The sequence below is a fragment of the Halichondria panicea genome, chromosome 8, assembly GCF_963675165.1.
Source record: "Halichondria panicea chromosome 8, odHalPani1.1, whole genome shotgun sequence".
NCBI classification, from domain to species: domain Eukaryota; kingdom Metazoa; phylum Porifera; class Demospongiae; order Suberitida; family Halichondriidae; genus Halichondria; species Halichondria panicea.
In genome coordinates this window covers 2133549-2158122 of record NC_087384.1, presented here as the reverse complement: position 1 = coordinate 2158122, position 24574 = coordinate 2133549, and the positions used below count along the sequence as shown (strand labels likewise).

Here is a 24574-nt window from a genome sequence, read left to right as displayed (position 1 = left end):
CTGTTTGTTACATGGCAAACAGTAGACTGGTCAAACTCAGTGTAAAATCTTGTGTGGGACAGCATATCAGATAAGATTCTAAGTGGCTGTGGCTTTGTACTGCACGTGATGCTTAGCTAGCTATAGACTACATGTACACTACAAAAACAACTTGCATGCTAATGCCTATATATGGTTATAATAATTATGGTGGTGCATGCATGGCAGCATTCAAGGTCACTATCAATCTTGTGGTAACCGCATGCGGTGATGCGGTACGGTCTAGCCACTTGAGTTGCCATAAACATTGTGGCAAATGTTACACGAGTCTCTACACAGGGTTTGACGGAGTTTCCAGTCTCTTTTCTGGCTTGCGAGTCTAAGGACTGGGACCTTTAATTACTATGCATATATATGCTTGATCAAAGCCCGCGGCTACTAAATGTTTCACAAGAGAGGCGTTTATTAGCCCCAGCCAAGGGCGTACTAGTATAAAACAGCAGGGCATGCAACAGCAGAATTCAAATGTGGGCGGATGAATGTGCATTAAGTGCTAAAGATACAAATTTCTATTTTTAGCACTTCATGTAATTTCACATACCGTATTCACGTAGCGCGAAATTTTCGAGGCACTTATATTTTTAGTGGATTGGCCATATTTCGTTGCACAATGTTTGCGGAATGACTGCTTATATCGGAAGCCACGCTTTTAAATCTTTGCACGTTATAACAGATAATTCTAATTAAAGAACATGGGCTTAATTTTCGTGTAGGATTGCTAACCCATAAAATCCGCGATAATTAAGCCCCTCGAAAATTTCGCGCTATACGGTATTTTAACCGCCCATATTTGAATTCTGCTAGCTACGTGTACTAGATAGTGAGTTGCATGCCCTCTCTTCTTTTATAATTCAACAACTTTTATTGTCATGAAAAGTTCTTTTTAGCACAAACTCGAACTCTGCCATGAGAAAGTCTTTCAAAAGTACTATCAAGCTGCTACCTAGCTAGCTGCTACCTTAGAATCATGGTTGCCATGCAGCCTCAAAGTTCGCTGAGGTTACAATTTGAGAGCGGCTTCTATTGCACTGAAAATGGGCCGACTGTAGGGAGGTTACTACTTGGTTGAGGCCTTTATACAAGAGCGGCCTCTGAATCAGCTATTACGCAGCCACGCCCACGTTTTTTGCGTGTAAAAATTCAGTTTATAGCTACTTATCCTAAAACTGTTGCCTAAACGTTCCCTAATTCTTGTTATAGTAGGGCTTATGCAGACATTTCCTCTAGAGGGAGCGTTGTGTTCTTTGTTATTAGCCTATAACAAATAGAAATGTCAGCTGTATAAGACTATAGGTTTTGTGCAAACTCTCACTTTTGGCCAAATGAGTGGCTCCCTCCACGAAGAAATGTCTGCATAAACTACCTAAGAACTAATAACACACTAAGAATACAAGAATAGTCCTATTTGTTTAAGAGCCTGGAATTTCCGAACACCCACTAATTATTACTTCCGGTATACTTGCAACGGTGCATTAACTAGTACGTAAAGTGTTTGCTCAAACCACGCATGCTCACCCCAAACATGCTGTGCATGCTCCTTGTATATAATAATGTATATATTCACTCTAATACAGGACAACCGGACTGCTCTCCACGTAGCCAGTAGCAATGGACATGATGAGGTGGTGAGAGTCCTCTTAGCAGCCAAGGCTACAGTCAACACTCAGAGCAAGGTCAGTTACAGTAATTGATTTCATTGATTAGCCACACCCTATAATGCGGAGTGTTTCACGTAAACATTTTCGTTTCTAATCCCTCTTATTGTTCTACACATATATCTATGGTATAACATACTACTGATCATGTACTACGTGTACAGTTGGGTCAGTTCCCTCTCTGGGTAGCCAGTTGCAATGGTCACCTGAAGTGTGTGGAACTTCTAATCAATGCTGGAGCCAATGTTGATATGCAAGAAGAGGTGAGTGTATCTAACTGTACACATCTCAGAGATTAGCTAGTCATAGAGTTTCCTCTGTCATGTCCTGGTTGTCATTCAAAGTGCGATCTATGTGAGACATTTATTGCGCATCTGTATGTGGTTTTTGAAAAAGACAATAGTAGGGTGTGTTTAATTGCTCATACCCCTGTTAGTATTGTATTCTCATCATAAGCATTAATTCTGTACCATTTTGTTTCTGTGTCCTGGACCTGCGCATGTTATTTGTTTTTAAGAATCGTGATCTTTACCCATCATTCACTTTTCTATGTACATGTAGGTTAATTGCGCAACTGTATATGGTTTTTGAAAGGCAATTACGTACGTGCTAGATAAAATCTGTGCTGGTATTGTCTCTTAAATGGATCAGTAAGAATATTACATGTACCGTATATGCTCGATCAGAGGCCGCTCTTGTATAAAGGCCGCACTCAAATAGTAGCTTCCCTTGCTAGGATTCATTCACTTTTATATGTACATGTAGGTGAATTATTATAATTGGGCAACTGTATATGGTTTTTGAAAGACAATTACTTACGTGCTAGATAAAATCTGTGCTGATATTATCTCTTATGGATCAGCAAGAATATTCGTTGTGTTCTATGTTATTAGCCTAAATGTCCCTCCGGGAGGAAACGTCTGTATAAACTACCTACTATACTAAGAATAGTCCTATTCATTTAAGAGCCTGGAATTTCCAAACGCCAACTAATTATTACTTCCGGTCAGAGCAAGGTCAGTTACAGTAATTGATTTCAGCGCCAAAAATTATATGATATAGTGGCGCACCTTTTAGAACCAAACATTCAGACCAATCCAAACTTGCGTTTAAAATAGTCATGGCGGTGCTTTATGTGGTTTGTTTTTCGTATAGATATGTAGGTCTACGGTTTGGTTTTTGGCCTCTGTGTTTTACATACTCTATCTATTGAGGGCCTAAACAGCTACTCTTACTTGTTTTTAAGCCAGCCGCTTTTGTTGCTAAATCTACAGTATACACTTTCGTTTTGGCCACATAATGATAGATCATTAGCACAGTGCATGGGCTAATAGTAGGGTTGGGTTGAATGAGCAAAAAGTCCCCGAGCCTCTGCGATGATTCGGAACAATAAAATCTGCAATACCTAAATAAATACACATGATCCTTGCCAGAACGCAGTAGTTAGATCGCAAAGGGTCAACATTTCTGCTCATTCACAAAGGCCCGCAAAATATTCTAGTAATACGGTAAGCAGGTCGATATACGTTGTATCTATATTTTACAGCTCCATCTATGGAGTAATTAATAAAGCATGCAGGTATTCATCAAATGCATGCACGTACGTAGGTTAGGATTAGTAGGCCAATAACTGTAAGGCAATTGCCTTATAAGCGGTTGAAACACTCCGCGGTTATAATTTAGCAATCGCGCAGTTAGCTCTGCAGTAGAACGCTAGCTATTGGCAGCTGTAACCTTGCACTGTTTCGTGGTTTACCGTGCATGAGGCTGTATTTAGCCACTATCTACTAGCAATCACTCAAGTACTCTAGAGAAGTAATTAAGTTTACATCACTGACAAGCTCTAAGTCCGTTGTTTTTACTCTTGAATTACTCCATGTCAACTTTTCTCTCTCCCTGCTGTGAAGCCAAAACAGTGAAGGACATTGGTTATTATGTACAGTAGAACCTCGCCAATCCGAATAGAGCGGGACCAGACCCCATCCGAATACATGAAATTTCCGGATTAACAGATGTCATTAATTGATTATGAAATCATTAACGAAGACACTTTTGTACATGTATTATGATATTACTGTGGCCAGAAGGGAAGCTGCTAGCTAGAATAGTCTTTATCTCAACTTTCTCTCCAATACAGTGAGTCTTGTGAGCTCTCTCTTTGTTTTCTTTGCAGTGGCCATTGTCTTATTCAGCTAAGCAATTTACATTGCGCATATGCGCAGTACTCTATTCTACTGACAGCCCCTCCTCTTTTTCAGTTTGCCATTTTGTCTGGATTTGCGAGGTTTTGGATTAAAGGGGTCTGGATTAGCGAGGTTCTACTGTATCTAAATGCTATATAGAATGGCGTTATGGATAAGCTGTACTGTTCAGAAATGTTTATCCTTCAAACTGGCTTAGTATACTTTTAGACACACCACGGGCCTTGACCTCCCATGACTTCATAGTAAGGGCTATTCCTTCTTGTATAGTATTTTATTGTCGACCTTTTAGAGCTAAATTCTATTACTTTTTATCAGCAGATTGTATGGCAGTCAGGACAAGTAATGAGCATGCTGTATAATCCTTTGTAGTTTTAGCCACACCCTATAACGCGGACTACTATAACAAATAAAAAATATATAAATATATTATTGTTCTACACATAATTTTCGAGGCACTTGTATTTTTAGTGGTCTCTAAAAGCATATTTTGTTGCACAATGTTTGCGGAATGACTGCTTATATCGGAAGCCATGCTTTTAAATCGTTGCACGTTATAACAGATAATTCTAATTAAAGAACAAGGACTTAATTTTCGTGTAGGATTTCTAACCCACGAAATCTACGAAAATTAATTAAGCCGAAAATTTCGCGCTACACGGTATTCAACCACCCACATTTGAATTCTGCTAGCTACGTGTACTAGATAGTGAGTTGCATGCCCTCTCTTCTTTTATAATTCAACAACTTTTATTGTCATGAAAAGTTCTTTTTAGCACAAACTCGAACTCTGCCATGAGAAAGTCTTTCAAAAGTACTATCAAGCTGCTACCTAGCTAGCTGCTACCTTAGAATCATGGTTGCCATGCAGCCTCAAAGTTCGCTGAGGTTACAATTTGAGAGCGGCTTCTATTGCACTGAAAATGGGCCGGCTGTAGGGAGGTTACTACTTGGTTGAGGCCTTTATACAAGAGCGGCCTCTGAATCAGCTATTACGCAGCCACGCCCACGTTTTTTAATATGTTTTATGTGTAAAAATTCAGTTTATAGCTACTTATCCTAAAACTGTTGCCTAAACGTTCCGTAATTCTTGTTATAGAAGGGCTTATGCAGACATTTCCTCTAGAGGGAGCGTTGTGTTCTATGTTATTAGCCTATAACAAATAGAAATGGCAGTTGTATAAGACTATAGGTTTTGTGCAAACTTTCACTTTTGGCCAAATGAGTGGCTCCCTCCACAAAGAAATGTCTGCATAAACTACCTAAGAACTAATAACACACTATGAATACAAGAATAGTCCTATTTGTTTAAGAGCCTAGAATTTCCGAACGCCCACTAATTATTACTTCCGGTATACTTGCAACGGAGCATTAACTAGTACGTAAAGTGTTTGCTCAAACCACGCAAGCTCACCCCAAACATGCTGTGCATGCTCCTTGTATATAATAATGTATATATTCACTCTAATACAGGACAACTTTACTGCTCTCCACGTAGCCTGTATAAATGGACACGATGAGGTGGTGAGGGTTCTCTTAGCAGCCAAGGCTACAGTCAACACTCAAGACAAGGTCAGTTACAGTAATTGATTTCAGAGCCAAAAATTATATGATATAGTGGCGCACCTTTTAGAACCAAAACATTCAGACCAATCCACACTTGCGTTGTTTGTTTTTTGTATAGATATGTAGGTCTACGGTTTGGTTTTTGGCCTCTGTGTTTTACATACTCTATCTATTGAGGGCCTAAACAGCAAAAAACCTTGTTTTTAAGCCAGCCGCTTTTGTTGCTAAAGATATTGTATAATAGTTTCAGCAGCTAGCTAGCCAAACACATTGACGCATGACGTCACATGCAATGATGAACCTCATTAACAACACTACATAATCTACACAATCTTGGGTAATGAATAAATTAGCCTCAGTCTCTCTAAATTAACACTATGTCGACAACTGGGCTTGGTATCTATTGTCAAAGTGATAGTGCAAATGCACAAGTTCCCCAGAATCTGAGGAATTTGTTCTATACATTAGTTTGTAAGTAAACTAGTTTTGTGCACATTACAGATCACCAGGACATGGCGAAGAGGAAACTGTATGACTGGACGATTGTTTTAGAAACTCTAGCATGGCGAATAGTATAATTATGTATAGCTAGCTCAATCCTCACAACAATTAGTGTAGTTTATAGATCTACAGTATACACTTTCGTTTTGGCCACATAATGATAGATCATTAGCACAGTGCATGGGCTAATAGTAGGGTTGGGTTGAATGAGCAAAAAGTCCCCGGGCCTCTGTGATGATTCAGAACAATAAAATCTGCAATACCTAAATAAATACACATGATCCTTGCCAGAACGCAATAGTTAGATCGCAAAGGATCAACATTTCTGCTCATTCGCAAAGGCCCGCAAAATATTCTAGTAAGCAGGTCGATATACGTTGTATCTGTATTTTACAGCTCCATCTATGGAGTAATTAATAAAGCATGCAGGTATTCATCAAATGCATGCGCGTACGTAGGTTAGGGTTAGTAGGCCAATAACTGTAAGGCAATTGCCTTATAAGCGGTTGAAACACTCCGCGGTTATAATTTAGCGATCGCGCAGTTAGCTCTGCAGTAGAACGCTAGCTATTGGCAGCTGTAACCTTGCACTGTTTCGTGGTTTACCGTGCATGAGGCTGTATTTCGCCACTATCTACTAGCAATCACTCAAGTACTCTAGAGAAGTAATTAAGTTTACATCACTGACAAGCTCTAAGTCCGTTGTTTTTACTCTTGAATTACTCCATGTCAACTTTTCTCTCTCCCTGCTGTGAAGCCAAAACAGTGAAGGACATTGGTTATTATGTACAGTAGAACCTCGCCAATCCGAATAGAGCGGGACCAGACCCTATCCGAATACATGAAATTTCCGGATTACCAGATGTCATTAATTGATTATGAAATCATTAACGAAGACACTTTTGCACATATTACTGTGGCCAGAAGGGAAGCTGCTAGCTAGAATAGTCTTTATCTCAACTTTCTCTCCAATACAGTTGAGTCTTATGAGCTCTCTCTTCGTTTTCTTTGCAATGGCCATTGTCTTGAGCAGTTTATCGATAAATGTAAAAAATGTATTGCTGATTCAGCTAAGCAATTTACATTGCGCATGCGCAGTACTCTATTCTACTGACAGCCCCTCCTCTTTTTCAGTTTGCCATTTTGTCCGGATTTGCGAGGTTTCGGATTAAAGGGGTCCGGATTAGCGAGGTTCTACTGTATCTAAATGCTATGGATAAGCTGTACTGTTCAGAAATGTTTGTCCTTCAAACTGGCTTAGTATACTTTTAGACACACTACGGGCCTTGACCTCACATGACTTCATAGTAAGGGCTATTCCTTCTTGTAGAGTATTTTATTGTCGACCTTTTAGAGCTAAATTCTATTACTTTTTAACATCAGCAGATTGTATGGCAGTCAGGACAGGTAATGAGCATGCTGTATAATCCTTTGTGGTTTTAGCCACACCCTATAACGTGGAGTGTTTCACGTAAACATTTTCGTTTCTAATCCCTCATATTGTTCTATATGTATCTATATCTATGGTATAACATACTACTGCTCTGTACTACATGTACAGTCGGGCCAGTCCCCTCTCTGGGCAGCCAGTGTGAATGGTCACCTGAAGTGTGTGGAACTTCTAATCAATGCTGGAGCCAATGTTGATATGCAAGAAGAGGTGAGTGTATCTAACTGTACACATCTCAGATATTAGCTAGTCATAGAGTTTCCTCTGTCATGTCCTGGTTGTCATTCAAAGTGCGCTCTATGTGAGACATTTATTGCCCATCTGTATGTGGTTTTTGAAAAAGACAATAGTAGGGTGTGTTTAATTGCTCATACCCCTGTTAGTATTGTATTCTCATTATAAGCATTAATTCTGCACTCAAATAGTAGCCTCCCTTGCTAGCAAAATGAAACATTTAGTAGCCGCTCTCAAATAGTAGCCTCAGTGAACTTTGACTCTAGCATTTCTGCACGTGGCAGCCAAAAAATTTATTTTTAAAAGACAATTACGTACGTGCTAGATAAAATCTGTGCTGATATTATCTCTTATGGATCAGCAAGAATATTCGTTGTGTTCTATGTTATTAGCCTAAATGTCCCTCCGGGAGGAAACGTCTGCATAAACTACCTACTACACTAAGAATAGTCCTATTTATTTAAGAGCCTGGAATTTCCAAACGCCCACTAATTATTACTTCCGGTATACTTGCAACGGTGCATTAACTAGTACGTGAAGTGTATTTGCTCAAACCGTGCATGCTCACCCCAAACATGCTGTGAATGCTCCTTGTATATAATAATGTATATATTCACTCTAATACAGAACAACCTGACAGCTCTCCACGTAGCCAGTAGCAATGGACATGATGAGGTGGTGAGAGTCCTCTTAGCAGCCAAGGCTACAGTCAACACTCAAGACAAGGTCAGTTACAGTAATTGATTTCAGAGCCAAAAATTATATGATATAGTGGCGCACCTTTTAGAACCAAAACATTCAGACCAATCCACACTTGCGTTGTTTGTTTTTTGTATAGATATGTAGGTCTACGGTTTGGTTTTTGGCCTCTGTGTTTTACATACTCTATCTATTGAGGGCCTAAGCAGCAAAAAACCTTGTTTTTAAGCCAGCCGCTTTTGTTGCTAAAGATATTGTATAATAGTTTCAGCAGCTAGCTAGCCAAACACATTGACGCATGACGTCACATGCAATGATGAACCTCATTAACAACACTACATAATCTACACAATCTTGGGTAATGAATAAATTAGCCTCAGTCTCTCTAAATTAACGCTATGTCGACAACTGGGCTTGGTATCTATTGTCAAAGTGATAGTGCAAATGCACAAGTTCCCCAGAATCTGAGGAATTTGTTCTATACATTAGTTTGTAAGTAAACTAGTTTGTGCACATTACAGATCACCAGGACATGGCGAAGAGGAAACTGTATGACTGGACGATTGTTTTAGAAACTCTAGCATGGCGAATAGTATAATTATGTATAGCTAGCTCAATCCTCACAACAATCAATTAGTGTAGTTTATAGATCTACGGTATACACTTTCGTTTTGGCCACATAATGATAAATCATTAGCACAGTGCATGGGCTAATAGTAGGGTTGGGTTGAATGAGCAAAAAGTCCCCGGGCCTCTGTGATGATTCGGAACAATAAAATCTGCAATACCTAAATAAATACACATGATCCTTGCCAGAACGCAATAGTTAGATCGCAAAGGATCAACATTTCTGCTCATTCGCAAAGGCCCGCAAAATATTCTAGTAATATGGTAAGCAGGTCGATATACGTTGTATCTGTATTTTACAGCTCCATCTATGGAGTAATTAATAAAGCATGCTCATCAAATGCACGCGCGTACGTAGGTTAGGGTTAGTAGGCCAATAACTGTAAGGCAATTGCCTTATAAGCATTGACAAGGAGTTCATTAGGAAGAGTACGCAACTCTAATAGACTGTACACAAAAAGCATTCCTCCAGACCTACGTCACAGATACTAGCTGTTGTAACCGCAACTAGCAGGAAAGGCAATGAATAAAAATCAGTAACTATATTCATTGCCTTTTTCTAACTGGCAGTTGTAAATGAATAACATTAGTGATAATTATCACAATCATATCATGTTATTCTTTTGTTTACACTGGCAAACACTTATAAACATACTGCTCATGTACAGTCGGGTCAGTCCCCTCTCTGGTCAGCCAGTTTCGAAGGTCACCTGAAGTGTGTGGAACTTCTAATCGATGCTGGAGCCAATGTTGATATGCAAGAAGAGGTGAGTGTATCTAGCTGTACACATCTCAGAGATTAGCTAGTCATAAAGTTTCCTCTGTCATGTCCTGGTTGTGTGTCGTGAGACTTATCAACCTAAAACGTGGTCTGTGAGCTGATGTGTGTGTGTGTGTGTTCACCTTCTCATCACTCCTCACTTGACTCTGTACAGACTGGAGCTACTGCGCTGTACATAGCTTCTCAGAATGGTCACTTGAGGGTAGTTGAAGTGTTAATTGCAGCTATGGCTCAGGTGGACATGCAACAGAAGGTGAGGTTTAATTGCTCATAATTAATAGTATGGCTAAGAGTGCAATATGGAATTAATAGCACGAGTAACAAGCAATGGCAAGGATACTAATTGCATGAGGCGTAGCCAAGTCCTATTAACCTTGCCAGCGTATTCGAAAACAACCCGTTGTCAAATACAGTGTGCAATTACTTGACAGGTAATTTCACGCTGTCAATGACGACGTGCAATTACTTGACCGGATGTGATACGGGATTAATTGCTGTACACTCTCCAGTCACTAATAGCACATCATATAATTATAATACCTAATAAGCTTTTAGCTCTGCTTTTAAGACTCATAATCCTTACCTATCATTCACAGTGCGCTTCTATGTGATTGCATATCTGTATGTGCATGGTTTATGAAAAAGACAATAGCAGGGTTCTGCCTACAGTGGTCGTTTAGGTAAGCTGCGACCACCACTAGATATTTTCCGACCACTGCTTTACATTCTACAAGTACTGGCTAGTCCAGTTTAGCTGCTAGTACAGTCTTCGCTTGGTAACCCTTCGCTTACCAGTTTTACTGTCTTGATGTGCCTTATATATATATAGAGCTAACTATTAAATGAACTCTACTGCGCATGACCAGAACAATTAATTGAAGCTGCATGGCTTTGTTGAGTTCGAGGAGTACTATACTGCAGCTAGCTAGCTAGCTATACTGTAACTCTGCCTTAAAACAGGGAGTTGGACCACCTGCTAAGGGAAAGACAAGCTAGAGAGTGAGCAACTGGGTGCAGTTAATACTTCCAAGTACTGATTATGACCCTGTGATGAAGAAATCTTAGTATAGCACCATACTGTACTGATGCAAGTACAACAATGTACATATATAATTATTTCAGCTGTATACTTACATGGCTTACAACAAATGCTGCATGTTCAAATTTGTGTCCCCCTCCCCGTACACACCCCCTGCATGGGCGAATTTTCCCCCATCATTTTTAACCACCTCTCAAAATTCCTGGGCAGAACCCTGCAATAGTACGGTGTGGTAAAGATCTGTTATGGCCCGTCTTTGTGTGTGTGTGTGTGTGTGTGTGTGTGTGTGTGTGTGTGTGTGTGTGTGTGTGTGTGTGTGTGTGTGTGTGTGTGTGTGTGTGTGTGTGTGTGTGTGTGTGTGTGTGTGTGTGTGTGTGTGTGTGTGTGTGTGTGTGTGTGTGTGTGTGTGTGTGTGTGTGTGTGTGTGTGTGTGTGTGTGTGTGTGTGTGTGTGTGTGTGTGTGGACTGCTACAGCTGCTGAAAGATCAATGAAGTGCAGGTATGAGGTTCTATAGGCTTCTAGTAACTGTATTTTAATATCTGCTTGATTCTCGAGTTATGCTTAGTTTTGCTTACTTGGAATGCCATTGCAGCCTTTTCAGAAGAGTGCGCAGAATAACTTGTCCACGGAGTGTTGCTACTCTACTTAGTAGTAGCTCTAGCTGCACTAGAACGCTGTAGCTATTGGTAGCTGCAAGGGTGAGAAGAGAGCTGCAAGGCTCTGCTGATGCAGCCATTTATTTTAGACTTGGACTTTTGGCATTGATCGTTTTTAATAAGAATCATGGTCGATCATTACCCACTCTTTGAGTTTCCTTGTGTTTCTAGATTTTGCCTTTGCTGCATCAAAATTAAAAATGTTCATCATGATCATTATAATGATAGCATTTTTAAGCTATTAGTAGCATTATATGTTATGTAGCTTTGACACCTCCACCGAGGCATCAACACTCACGGTGCTTTCATTGTCCAAGCTCGGTCCCTGGTCGAGTTCTTTCTAAAATAACACTAGGTCGGCAACTGGGCCTAGTATCTATAGCCAAGGTGATAGTGAAAATGCGCAACTGAGTTCCCCAGAATCTGGGGAATTCGTTTTACGCTAGTTTGTAACATTTTACCGATCACCGGGACATGGTGAGGAGGAAACTCTATGACTGGACGATTGTTTTAGAAACTGTAGCATGGCGAGTAGTGTATGTATTATCGAGTACACATGTCATGCACATGAGACGAGGACTTCTATGCTATCCTCAGGAAGAAAGCTTGAGAAAACTATATTAAGTAGATACTTTTCAATTCTAGCATCTAAAAGTCTTTCAAGCCATTGACGTTACTTTTTCCATATTTATGCCGTTGCTAGGTTAGCATCCAAGCTAGATGATGTTGATGACCACACCCTTAGGTATATTTTTGTTGTTTAGGGGTGCTCAACTCATGCTTGAGGCGCACCTTGGTTGTACGTAGTTGACCTGTACTTATTCACTTGTCTCTGTACAGGATGGGGCCACAGCATTGCACGTAGCCAGTGCGAATGGTCATTGTGAAGTGGTGGAGTGCTTAGTTGAGAGAGCCCACTGTGACACCAGTGAGTTTCTATGTACATGTATGTACATAATTATATTATGCCTCGGTGCGCATGCAGCAATGCAAAAATGTTCATCATGATATAATGTTTGTTATTGTCAAGGGCATATGAAGAGAAGAGGGCATGCAACTCACAATGTATACTGTGTGTGCGTCAGCAGGATATGCTGCTGTGATTAAGATTTAGCCAGCTGCCCACTAGTAAACAGAGTAAAAACAAGAGTATAAAGTGTGTGCACGTGCAATAAATTCTTCACTATTCTGACATAAACTCCCTCCATTTATAATACGATAGATTGTTGTCGCACGCCCTCTTCTTTTCATACGCCCTTGCTATTGCATGTAGTTTTATGTTATACCTCCACCGAGGCGTCAGTACCTGCTGTGCTTTCATTCTGATAGTGCCGCTTACACTACTTCAACCCCCCTCCCCCCATAGACATAATTATAGCAACTATATAGCTGTGACAACATTGCATATAACCATAGTGTAGGGCCAAGTGTCGTTTCCTAGTTGCATACAACAACCGCTATAATTAATAATGTGCTTGTACTGGCCTCATAATTAGTATATCAGACAGTTCCGTTAAGTAGAATGATTGTGAAATAAGCAAGTGTCAGCCTCATAGCATTGTTTGTGTCCATATGAACTGTTTATACTGTTTTTACTCTGTGGAATCAATTTTTGTCTTATTCCAGTTGTAAAGATGAATAATGGCATGACTCCCCTCCACACTGCTTGCTGCGGTGGACACAAAGATGTGGTACAGTACATGGTGGAGAGAGCCCACTGTGACACCAGTGAGTGTGATGATCCAGTTAGTAGTACCGTATTAGTCACATGACTGGTTTGCATATAGCCCTTACAAACAAACAAAACAAGATACACATTTTTTAGGCCGTAGCTACAGCAACGGTGGAGTGTAATTATTTATATGTTTGTTATAGTATCGCTGACCTTATGTGCAGGTGTAACTGATGCTGGAGGCAGGACTCCACTTGACTGTGCAATACAGGAGGGTCATACTGAAACCATCGAATATCTTCAGTCTCTTGGGGCACCATCTGCTGCTCCCAGTCAGAGCACCGACCCTCCAGTAGACCAGCAGCCGCAAGGTACATATATACAGTTAGTGGTATAGAGCAGGCAGTGCCGTAGTGTATGCTACATGCGTGCATGAATATACATGCAATCATACATACTATACTTGAATGCACTGCATTTATTGTATATCACTCTTCTGCAAGGTATCATGTTACATGACATTATCCTATTTCCTGCATACATGATCAGTATACTATGATGTGCAGTACTGTTTTTACTCTGTGCAGGGTTGTTGAACAAGCTACAATCACCCGCTATTCACCGGTCAGAGCGCATATCTCGAACAGTAAACGTGATTAATACTCTACAGAAATATATAGGCATCACTCGTAAAAAAACTAAACAATTGTTTTCTCGGAGAAGCAAAGAAAGTAAGTTATGTACATGACTGTATTATGTACTTTGATGTGTGGTGCTCCACGCGTGCTTGACTGCAAGAACATTTACTAGTTAGAAAAGGTAACGCTGTATGTTCAGTTAGGGTACTGTTATAATATCAACACAGAAAAGGAGTATCTCAAAAACAAGGGTTATCAAATCCTGGCCGAACGTGAAGGACTGCTGCCTCTAGGGAGTAAGGAACTGTACGTGTCATATAATTATGATATGAACCCAACTTAGGTTATCAAGATGTTATATTGTCTCCTCATCTACCAACTGGAAACATAAGTCAACCACAAGAATCCAAACACAGTTTCGGTGAGTGTATATACCTTTACTGTATAGCACAACATTTTCGAGGCACTTATATTTTGTGGAATGGCCTCTAAAGCACGTTGAATAAATTCTGTGAGTTGACTGCTTACCGGAAGCATTCTCAGGCTACGCTTTTAATCTTTGCACGTTATAGCAGATAATTCTAATGTTCGTGTACGAGTGCTAACCCACGAAAACAGTAAGCCCCTCGAAAATTGTGCACTATAGTAGAACCTCGCTAATGCAAAGAGCCGGATACCGTATAGCGCGAAATTTTCGAGGGGCTTAATTTTCGTGGATTTCGTGGGTTAGCAATCCTACACGAAAATTAAGTCCACGAAAATCGTTCTTTACCTGCTATAACGTGCAAGATTTAAAGGCGTGGCTTCTGGAAAGCAGTCATTCCGCGAACATTGTGCAACGAAAATACTTTTAGAGGCCAATCCACGAAATATAAGTGCCTCGAAAATTTCACGCTATACGGTATATGACATTTCAATTACATGAAGTTTCGGATTATCATTAATTGATTATGAATATCATTAAAGAAGATGTATTATGATAATACTGTGGCCAGAAGGGAAGCTGCTAGCTAGAAAAGTCTTTTATATCTCAACTTCTCTCCAATAAATTAGTACCCTAAAAACATCTGAAAAACGCTAAAATTACTACCCGTCTATAATAGTAACCTGAGGTATGTGAGGTATGTGTATTGCCTTTCAGAATGACTGCTTTTTGCATGTGCACTCTATTTTTCCTTTCCTCCGCTCAGATTTCCCTGGTGTTGAAGCTGTAGCCCACACTCACGTGATTGTCACCAACTCATCCCAAACCTTCGTCTGGGATGGCCATGGGTTCAAACTTCACATACCTCAGGACTCTCTGCCAGCTGGTGTTGACCAATGTCGACTAGACATCATGGCCAGTGTAGCTGGACGTTACCAGTTTCCTGACAATCTCCAGTTGGTCAGCGGTGTATTCTGGTTGCGTCCTCATCCCCCGGATCCATTCCAGAAGCTGCTGACAGTCGAAATACAGCACTGTGCGAAGATGACCGGCTCCACCAAGCTCTCATTTGTAAAAGCACTTTGCTCCCAGGAGAGTCTGCCCTACACATTCAAGCAGCTCGAAAGACGTGGCTTGTTCGCTGATCAGACATCGTACGGTTCACTGGAGCTGTCTCGGTTCAGTGGACTGGCGGTGACAGGAGAGGATGTGGAGAGAGTGTACACTGCCAGCCTCTACTACCTTGGCTCAGAGCTGCATAGCAGGGAAATACATTTTGTTGTCAGCTGGAATGATGCGATTCATAGAACAGTAAGTGGACAATATTATTACACAACAGCAATTTACTGTTGTCTATGTACACTGTACAGCGTGTAAGTGAGGAGTATTCCTCTAAAGAAGCCATTCTCGGACTGAATCATATCGTTGAGTTTGAAGAGGACAGAATAACACTAGATGTTCCTAATGATGGTGCTGAAGTTAGTGGAGGGTGGAGAATAACGCCAATGTTTCATCCTACGGTAGTTAAATTATACATGTACTTATAATTATTACATCATTTCTGTACAGGTAATGAAGAAGCATGTTGATCAGTTCAAACCTGGACAGTCGATTCCGCACTGCCACTTAAATGCTGAGCTGACAAGCAACGATGAAATGTCTCCTCCCAAGCTACTCCACCAAGTCAAGCTAGTGGGTGCAAAGGATCCCTTCAAATTCATCACTCTTAACTTGGTCCTCCAGCGAACTCTTCCAGGTCAGAACACACCATTGATTGTATATGTGTGATACCAAAAGAGTATAAAAAAGAAAGAGCATGCAACAACAACAAAATAAAATTCAAACCGTGGCCAGATGAATGCACATAAGCACTTCATGCCGTGTCTATATTCATTCGCCCACGGTTTGAATTTTGATTTATGTATAGAGATAGTTACTTGCATGCCCTGTTTTCTTTTATATGCCCTGTGTGATACTTTACAGTATACCGTATAGTGCACAATTTTTGTGGGGCTTAATTTTCGCTGTTTTCGTGGGTTAGCAATCCTACGACATTATAGGACCACGAAATGCTTAACTGACAGAAGACACAACGTACGTCATTTGACCAGATAGCGCGAAATTTATTCAACGAAAAAGCCATTCCACGAAATGAAATTTAAGTGCCTCGAAACTTTTGCTCTATGCGGTATACAACTCTCGGTTTAAATTTGTTTTACAGGTTTCTGTGTCGAATGTATTTAGTTCCAGGGTATAATGGTGGAAACATAATTATTATGTGCTATATAGAGCAGTACGTTCCACACCTCTTTCCCTCTTTCTTTGTCATCCCCTCAAGGCTTTGTTGTCATAATGGCTATAATTATTCTGTACATGGTGGTTTGTTATGAATCTTCATATAGCGGGATGGGTGTGTGTGTGTGTGTGTGTTATCTCTCCTTTCATTCTATACTGTAGGATCACCTGCTCAACCAGTGAGTACAGCTCTTCAACAGTTGATGGACAACTGTCAGCTCAGTGTTACCCAAATCAGCCGTGGAATCCAACAAAAAGACATACCATTTTTGGCTGCATATTTCGATATTGTTGAGCTCTATGTCGATGTGATGGAATTATCTCCTGGCGAGCAAAATGATGTCAGCAAAAAGGCAAATACTCATGTAGCTATGATCGAGTGCTTGAAAATCTGGAAAAGAAGGAAGCTCTCACAAGCGACATTCAGGGTCCTTCTGGAGATGTTAGTAAAGCTGAAGAAAGAGGCGATTGCTGCTCAAGTCTGTCAGTACTTGAAGGTGAGCGTTTGTCTGTGTATGTCAGGCTACTCTTATAATATGCCCATAGTCTTACTGTGCATTCACTGTATGTGTGTCTATAGCCCCTACTATACTAACAGGTATTTTGCTAATAAACTGCTCACTGTAAGCCTCGTCCCCAGGCCGAGTTGTCTCTAAAATAACGCTAGGTGGCCAACTATACCTGGTAAAGTTGTATTATGGGCGTGTCTATAGCAATAGTAAACTGTTGTTGTAAAACATGCTGTACACATGTATGTCTATTTTAATCACTACTGTGGGCTTTTGATGCTCATTGAAGCTACAATCTTAGCTTTCTTGTAGCTAATATTAAAATTATAATTGTGTGTGTTAAGAGATTTTTGAGATTAGAGCAGCTTTTATGGAGAAATATCCACATTATTGAATCTAAAACCACGCCCATATACAATCTTTACCAGGCTTAGTTGGCGACCTAGCGTTACTTTAGGGACAACTCGCCCTGGGGACGAGGCTATATTCACTATACTGATCTTGTATGATTAAGGTTTCGGTACACTGTTCCACCCACGCTCAAATTTGCGTGGGTGTTCAATGCAGTACACTAGTAAAATGGCTCTCATCTGGCAATGGTCACTTGGCGTCAATTCTAAGCATCAGGAAACCCCTCCTTACCGTATAGTCTGCTGTTTCTTATTATACGAATAAAGGGGCAGGGCGACTCGAAGAGTTTTTTCCCAAGAGAGTAAGTTGAAACAAAGTTACGGCCATTTCTAGCTGTTTTTGTAGGCTAATATGGCGACTGTAGAGTAGTAACAAGGATATATTTTTTGCTGTAAGGTCTCTATGAACAAGATCTCTTCGAGTCGCCCTCCAGTAAGTCTTTAGGCATTGAATACTGGTCAGAAAGACAACCTGGAAGCTATGCAGTCAATAAAACTTGACGCTAAAATTTTCAGTTTTTTCCAGCTGACCTCAGACCACTTCATTGGATTATAAGACATAGATACTTTTAGCTACAATAATAGCTAGCATTGTTTCATGTTCTCTTTTCATTGATAATCATTGCTAGTTACAAAAATAATGTAGTGATGAGAAATAAAGAAAATAAATATCTTATGAATTATTCATGAGCAATTAGTATACCGTAACCTTAATCAGCCACTCACTAACTCTTTTTATTGCCTCCATGCACAGGAGCTGTGAGGAGGTGTACGTACGTAATACAGCACTCCATGGACTGTAGAGATGTCAGAACAGAACCCTCAGATCAGCTTTATCCCCAAAGTGTAGTTATTATTGTCGTGCACATTGTGTTTTGTAATTATTGTGAGTGTTAAACTTTTGTTGTTTCTGATTATTATGAGCTAGCACTCCATTATGACCTAATAATTAATGGTAATTGATGGTATAGCAATAAACTGTTGCTACAACAGTACCAGCCGATAACATAAGAACTGCATGAAATGCAATGTAGAGGTTAGTCCTTTAAACTACATTCATATACAGCAATGATATGTGCTGGCAATGCAAGTCTCTGCTGTGTTGGCACATATTTAAGCAATGAATGTCTGGACCACTTGTGAATCTGTAGGGTATTCTGCTGCTGGCAATTATTTACGGAATTAATAATGTTCCTATCTGGTATCCACCAGATGGTCCAGTTCCCTTTATCCGATCACTGACACCATGACAATGTGTTCCTAGCATTTTCATCATGTGATCACATGCAGACTCCTTATACAGTGGAACCTCCATAAAACGGACACCATTGGGGAACAGCCTTTAGGCCGTTATAGAGAGGTGGTCTTCCTTGGGAGGTTCTGATTGCATGCTCTATATAATGAGTCATTTCTTGCTGCAAATGAATCTTGGAGCTTAGCTAACCATGCTTCTTTAGCTCATATAAGCTTTGAAAAGGCTGTAGAGACAAGCTACAGCTAGGTTTTCACGATTGTGCTTATGCATGATTGTGCAAAATAATGCTATCTCAGCAATAATTTTCTGCTAATTCTGGGTGCATGTGGTTGTCCGTTCTGGGAGGTTATTTCCATTGCTAAAGCTGCATGGTTGGGGACTAGAAAGCTGCTCGTTATACGGAGTAGAGAGGTGGTTGCTCCTGAGAGGTTGCTTTACATTGAAGTCATTGTAGTTTCAATCCGGACCTAAGCTCTTGGCCGTTATATAGCGTGTGGTTGGAGGTGGTCGTTAATGGGGGTTCCACTGTACTGCTTACTGCATTCATAATTATAGTCATCATGTGCATACTTAATATAATATTATAGCTGTGTACGTATACGTGTTCGCTTGCTTTGTGGCTTGAACTTATTAATTTTATCCCTTATTGCAATGTCAGCTCCTGCATGAGTCTTTAGCTTTGAAAGGCACTAGACTATTAAGCATAATAGTGCATGCAGGATATATGCATGTCTTATATCCCGTTGCTATGTTGTTGCCAAGTGCAATATGAAGCATATTGCACTGCTGAAAAGTCATATTGCACTGACCACAAAACGCCCCTCTGGCATAATTAAATTAAATATTGTATCATGAGAAATAATAAGCATCAAAGTAAGTCCAGCCATGCATGAATGTTCAGCACTGCTGGAGTTTCTTTTTTGCAACCATGCAGGTTTTAAAATCGTCCCAGGTTCATTTTGTGAAGATTCTGTGATCCTAGACCTAGTCCTCCACTTCTTGATGCACGGTCAATTCTGGCTTCATCATAGCACTAGAAGCGGCTCTTTTTGCAGGGGGCTTGAGCTGTTTTGCAGCAGTGTAGAGGCGAGCTTCTTTGGCTTGGTTGTGATACCGAGGATAGTGCTAGTACAGTGGAGGGGGCTGTTCGAGCAGCAGTTACACTGAGTAGTATAGTGGGGTGTGGCTGTTTCTTCGCAGCAGTAAATGGGGTGGGGCTGTTTCTTTGCAGCAGTAGAGGGGTGGGGCTGTTTTGCAGCACCAGAAGTGGGGTGGGGCTGTTTTGCAGTGGTTTCAGCGTTGGAACTCCAACAATTTTGTGTCAAGCCATTGTCTGTCATGCCAATCTTATACGCTGCATATACTGGCGTCTAGGAGAGAGAAGAGATGGAGCTGTGTCTAGAGTTGTCTTTGTCATCTTTTTGTGCAGTTTATATTGTGTTACTAAGACAGTGTTATGTTGCTATGCCCTCGGGATATAAACTAGTTATTACACGTGCACTCAGGATGCATGGAATATATTGCACTCAGCCCTCGGGGCTTACGCCCTCGTGCTTCAGTGCAATATATTCCATACATCCCTTGTGCCCGTGTTATAACTATAACATATAGTGAGTGCTTCATATAAATAATAATTATTGTTTCAATAATGTAAGGTACTTTATAGTTCTTTATTAATAATTTTTTGAGGAGCTATAAAATGCAGTTTCCATGGATTGGCCTCGAACCTCGAAAATTTTGCTCCTCAAAAATAAAGCGCTATAAAGTTATATATTTGACCGTATAATTTATTATATGCAGTTAGAATCTTCTTGGACGTGAAAATGTGCTGTGATTACTATAATAATTATAGTGAAGAAATGAGATAGAAGTTTGGCTTGTTGGTTTCTACTGTCCCATCACTTTTGTATTCCCATGCTTTTTCCCTTCAAATCAGCTTGTTTATGTATATCTATACGTTGTGAATAATTATACCTGGCTTAAGGTATAACATAATTATTTTCACAGGTAATTTGTTTGCGATTTCACTGTTTAGCTCATTTTGCTGTTTATTAATATTAAATTCTGCTAATTCCTGCTCAAGTTGTGAAATGAATACCACAAAAACATTTGCAATGTGAAAAGTTGCTAGGTTTGGCCGGCGGAACACCAAAAAGCATAGAAACAAGAAGTCTGGTGAGAGCAGCATAACTCCAATCCGATTGAATTTGTAGTATAAAGTTTTGTATGATAGCCCATGCATGCAGAGAGTTCACAAGAGTACGATTGACCTTTGCTAGTGGACAGTACAGTACGATGACCTTTGATAGTAGAGAGTTTATATACCTTCGCTATAGTGGACAGTACAATTGACCTTCGCTATAATAGTGAAGAGTTCATTTTTCAGTCTAGTATAAAGCTCACTTTATAGCTAGCCTCGAATCCAGGCCGATTAAATTAATCGGCCTGGTCTCGAGGCTACTTTATAGTTACTATATACACAGTAAAAACAGATTCGTTATAATAACATAAAACATCTCAAATAAAATGCATCATTTGAAATTTAATGTAGAAATGACAGAAATTTATATCATTTCTACATTAAATTTCAAATGATGCATTTTATTTGAGATGTTTTATGTTATTATAACGAATCTGTTTTTACTGTGTAGAGACAATTATCTAGGTATCCGACTAGAAAAACATTTGCAATGTGAAAAATTGCTAGGATTGGCCAGGGGAACCACAAAAAAGCGTGGGAACAAGAAATCAGATGAGAGCATAACTCCAATCCGTTACAACGTCAATCACATGTATACTGGTAGTTTTCCCATGTTTTCCCAGCCAATATGCCACGCAATTTTTACTGGTGGAGTGATGACCAATCCCTATATATATTTATTATACATCCATTTTAGAATGTGGGGCACATAATCATGATGATTTGTGATGAATTGATGTTCCTAATACATGCAGTGTTGAGCACAGGTACACACAGTCCATCCATGCGTAGTAACATGCACGGACCGTACTGGTGACCTGCATGGAATGATGTGGTGGATGGAAGCTGATAGGTGGATCTGGAACACAGTCTATTATATAATATACTATGTATTGTACATGTTCATGACGTTGTAACGGATTGGAGTTATGCTCTCATCTGATTTCTTGTTCCCACGCTTTTTTGTGGTTCCCCTGGCCAATCCTAGCAATTTTTCACATTGCAAATGTTTTTCTAGTCGGATTCCCTTTCTTTTTCAGTACAGTTTACGTATCATGACATGCATAAGTGGAACGTCAAGAGGCAGTACAAGAAGAGAAGACAGGACTAATTAGATATCTTCTAGAATATCTCTGGACTAATAATTATAGTAGAACCTATAATGAGTAATAATTTATTGCTTGATAATTATGTTGAATTTGGGAATCAGTATTAAATGACAGCCATTTTAAGAGCATGATATCTAGCCAGTGCATATAGCATGCCTGTCAGAGAAAGGGAGCTAGAGCTGAACAGTGTGAAGAAAAGGAACACCTCAGGCTCTGGAAAAGCACTGCTGCACTGATTTTAGGCGCACGGTTTATTAGCCACGCCTATCTATTATTATTGGCCACAACGCAATTGCTGAGTCATTAAAGATGGCGGAATTGTCTAGGTAAGAGAAATAGAGACTGAGAGGTCATCTGCCTCGTGGAAGCAATCGCAAATCTGAAGAAGCGCTTTGTAATCCAGGTTGTAGTCGTTTGGAAACCCTGCGCAGAATGTCCTGGAGATGGCTGTACTTGGAGTAAATGCTGGGCAAGAAACTTACTTACTTACTTACTTACTTACTCACTTACTTAGTCAGTCAGACCATAGATTGAAGAGTTAGAGGGATAGGAAACGGTTGGTATCTCGAGTAACATCCGCGCTACGCTGCGGTTTAATCGAGGCCATCACAACAATATCTATTTCTACACTCAGTGCATAATAAACTACAAGTAACTGTGCTTAGTCCGTGCAACTCACTTATATTTCAAGGTCTATACCTATTGTAGTAGTCATAACCAGCACGCTTACACGTTACATGTTCCAATAGCTCTAAAACAGCATTGGGAACATATAACTTTATTGGAAAGTCTCTTTTTACTGGGTGTGGTCAGTCATTAGCAAGTACTACACGTGGCTCATGGACTAGGCGTGTTATAAGTTGCTGAAAGAGATGATGTCTCGAGGAAACACAGCTTTGGGAGTTACCCGGCAAAAATGTGGTTAATAGCCTCGTTCATAGGGCGTAGCGCGGATAATTTTCGCGGCTCCACTGCAGATTCAATGTAAAATCATCACGTGCACCACTCCGTTTCCTATCCCTCTAACTCTTCAATCTATGGTCAGACAAAGAGCGGTGAAACGTCGAAATAGTGCAATTTTTAAAATGAAAATATTCATTCATTAAAATGTTTATGGATTATGAAATGAGAGATACAAAGAGAGAAAAGGCTAAATAAACTATCTGTTCAGCCAGTTTCTTGATGTGGCCTTTCCCTGCAGAGATAGAACAGTTTGAACATGAGTCAAAATAATTGAAATATTGCTAAACACAGGCAAACCCACTGCCAATCCTATGTAAAACCTACTGGTTTTACTAATACATGCATGCATAGGATGCTGCATGACCTTATAATTATTTGATCTTTGTTAAGAGCAAGGCACTTGTAGTGCTTTGGGGGTTCTAAATCCCGTATATATAGACACCTCCAAAACAGCGTCTTATATTAATTCCTACCATGCAGAGCTGCATCCAGGATTTTTGATCAGTGGGGGTGAATTGGGCAAATTAAAAATGTAAGAGGGGCGAAGTCATCAGCAGGAATCTACCACATCCTAGGGGGGGCGAATTATCCCCCTCGCACCCCCCCTCAATGCAGCCCAGCCTACATATTCTACTCTATAATTATAGACCATGTTTGTTTTAATCTTGAACATTTAAAACGTGTTTTCTGAGCGTAAATATGTACTGCATGTAACTCATGATCAGTGTGTTTCTGTACTTACGTTTTGCATGCGGAGCATTCATCATCTGCTCTCCACTGCTTTTGTTCCTCATCAGTATACCTTTGACATTCGATACTTCACTGAGATTTACCACCCATTTTCTATAAGAAATCATACCCACGTACTGCATGGTGAAACGCCCCTGTTTGTGTGAAGCACTGAATGCATGCATGTGTGAATAATATTTTTTCAACACTGGATAAATATAGACTATACGCTGTGCATCTATGTATAATATTCTACTGGTTTACTTAAGTCTAGCGTTACAATGTTTCTGATGAGAGAGCTCCAGCCCCCCGTCCCAGTGTCGTACTCTCCACATCGTTTGTAGGGATCAAAATTCGCGAGCCCTGTAAGGTACAGATTATGTGTGGGGTTAGCCGGGTCAATGATGCGAGGTGCCCTCGGGGGAACTAGGGTAGGGTACTGCTTCATAGCGTAGCACTGCTCCCAGTATATGCTGCGTGTGTGTGAGGGGAGGGTAGATTAATTTACTGCATGTTGATTGAATCACTTATAAGAACTGTACTTGATTATCTGGACACCTTGGTTGCAGAGGCAGGCCGAATAACTGAATATATGCCAGATAATCGAATGAATAAACCACGCTTTTATCCATCCACTTAACAAACAGAGTGCACATTCATGTGCAGAAAATAAGCGTTGACTGTTTCCATACACGGTAAAAGTATTCAGTTGAACTTTGACCCTATATTATATCCTAAAATTGACAAGCCAGATATTCGGATAATAATAATAATTTATTATACCATTAGCAACATGCAGTTTGTCCCTAATATTCCATGTTAAAACTAACTCACTTGACTTTGTCACAGTTGTATACAATATTCTTCACCTCTTCTGTGGCACTGCAAGGAATTTCATTACAGTTGATGCATTGCTACTGT

General features: G+C 40.1%; 1 protein-coding gene across 1 annotated transcript in view; it reads left to right on the top strand.

The window, feature by feature from the left end:
• The window catches only part of LOC135339652 (serine/threonine-protein phosphatase 6 regulatory ankyrin repeat subunit B-like), a gene marked incomplete in the record, with an annotated part of 1209744 nt that overhangs the window by 157146 nt on the left and 1028024 nt on the right, over positions 1 to 24574 (top strand). The window contains 11 exon segments of the mRNA XM_064535867.1: positions 1614 to 1712; positions 1859 to 1957; positions 5369 to 5467; positions 7524 to 7622; positions 8274 to 8372; positions 9641 to 9739; positions 9908 to 10006; positions 12290 to 12377; positions 13076 to 13177; positions 13346 to 13492; positions 13709 to 13767. Coding sequence (XP_064391937.1) covers positions 1614 to 1712; positions 1859 to 1957; positions 5369 to 5467; positions 7524 to 7622; positions 8274 to 8372; positions 9641 to 9739; positions 9908 to 10006; positions 12290 to 12377; positions 13076 to 13177; positions 13346 to 13492; positions 13709 to 13767 — 1089 coding nt within the window.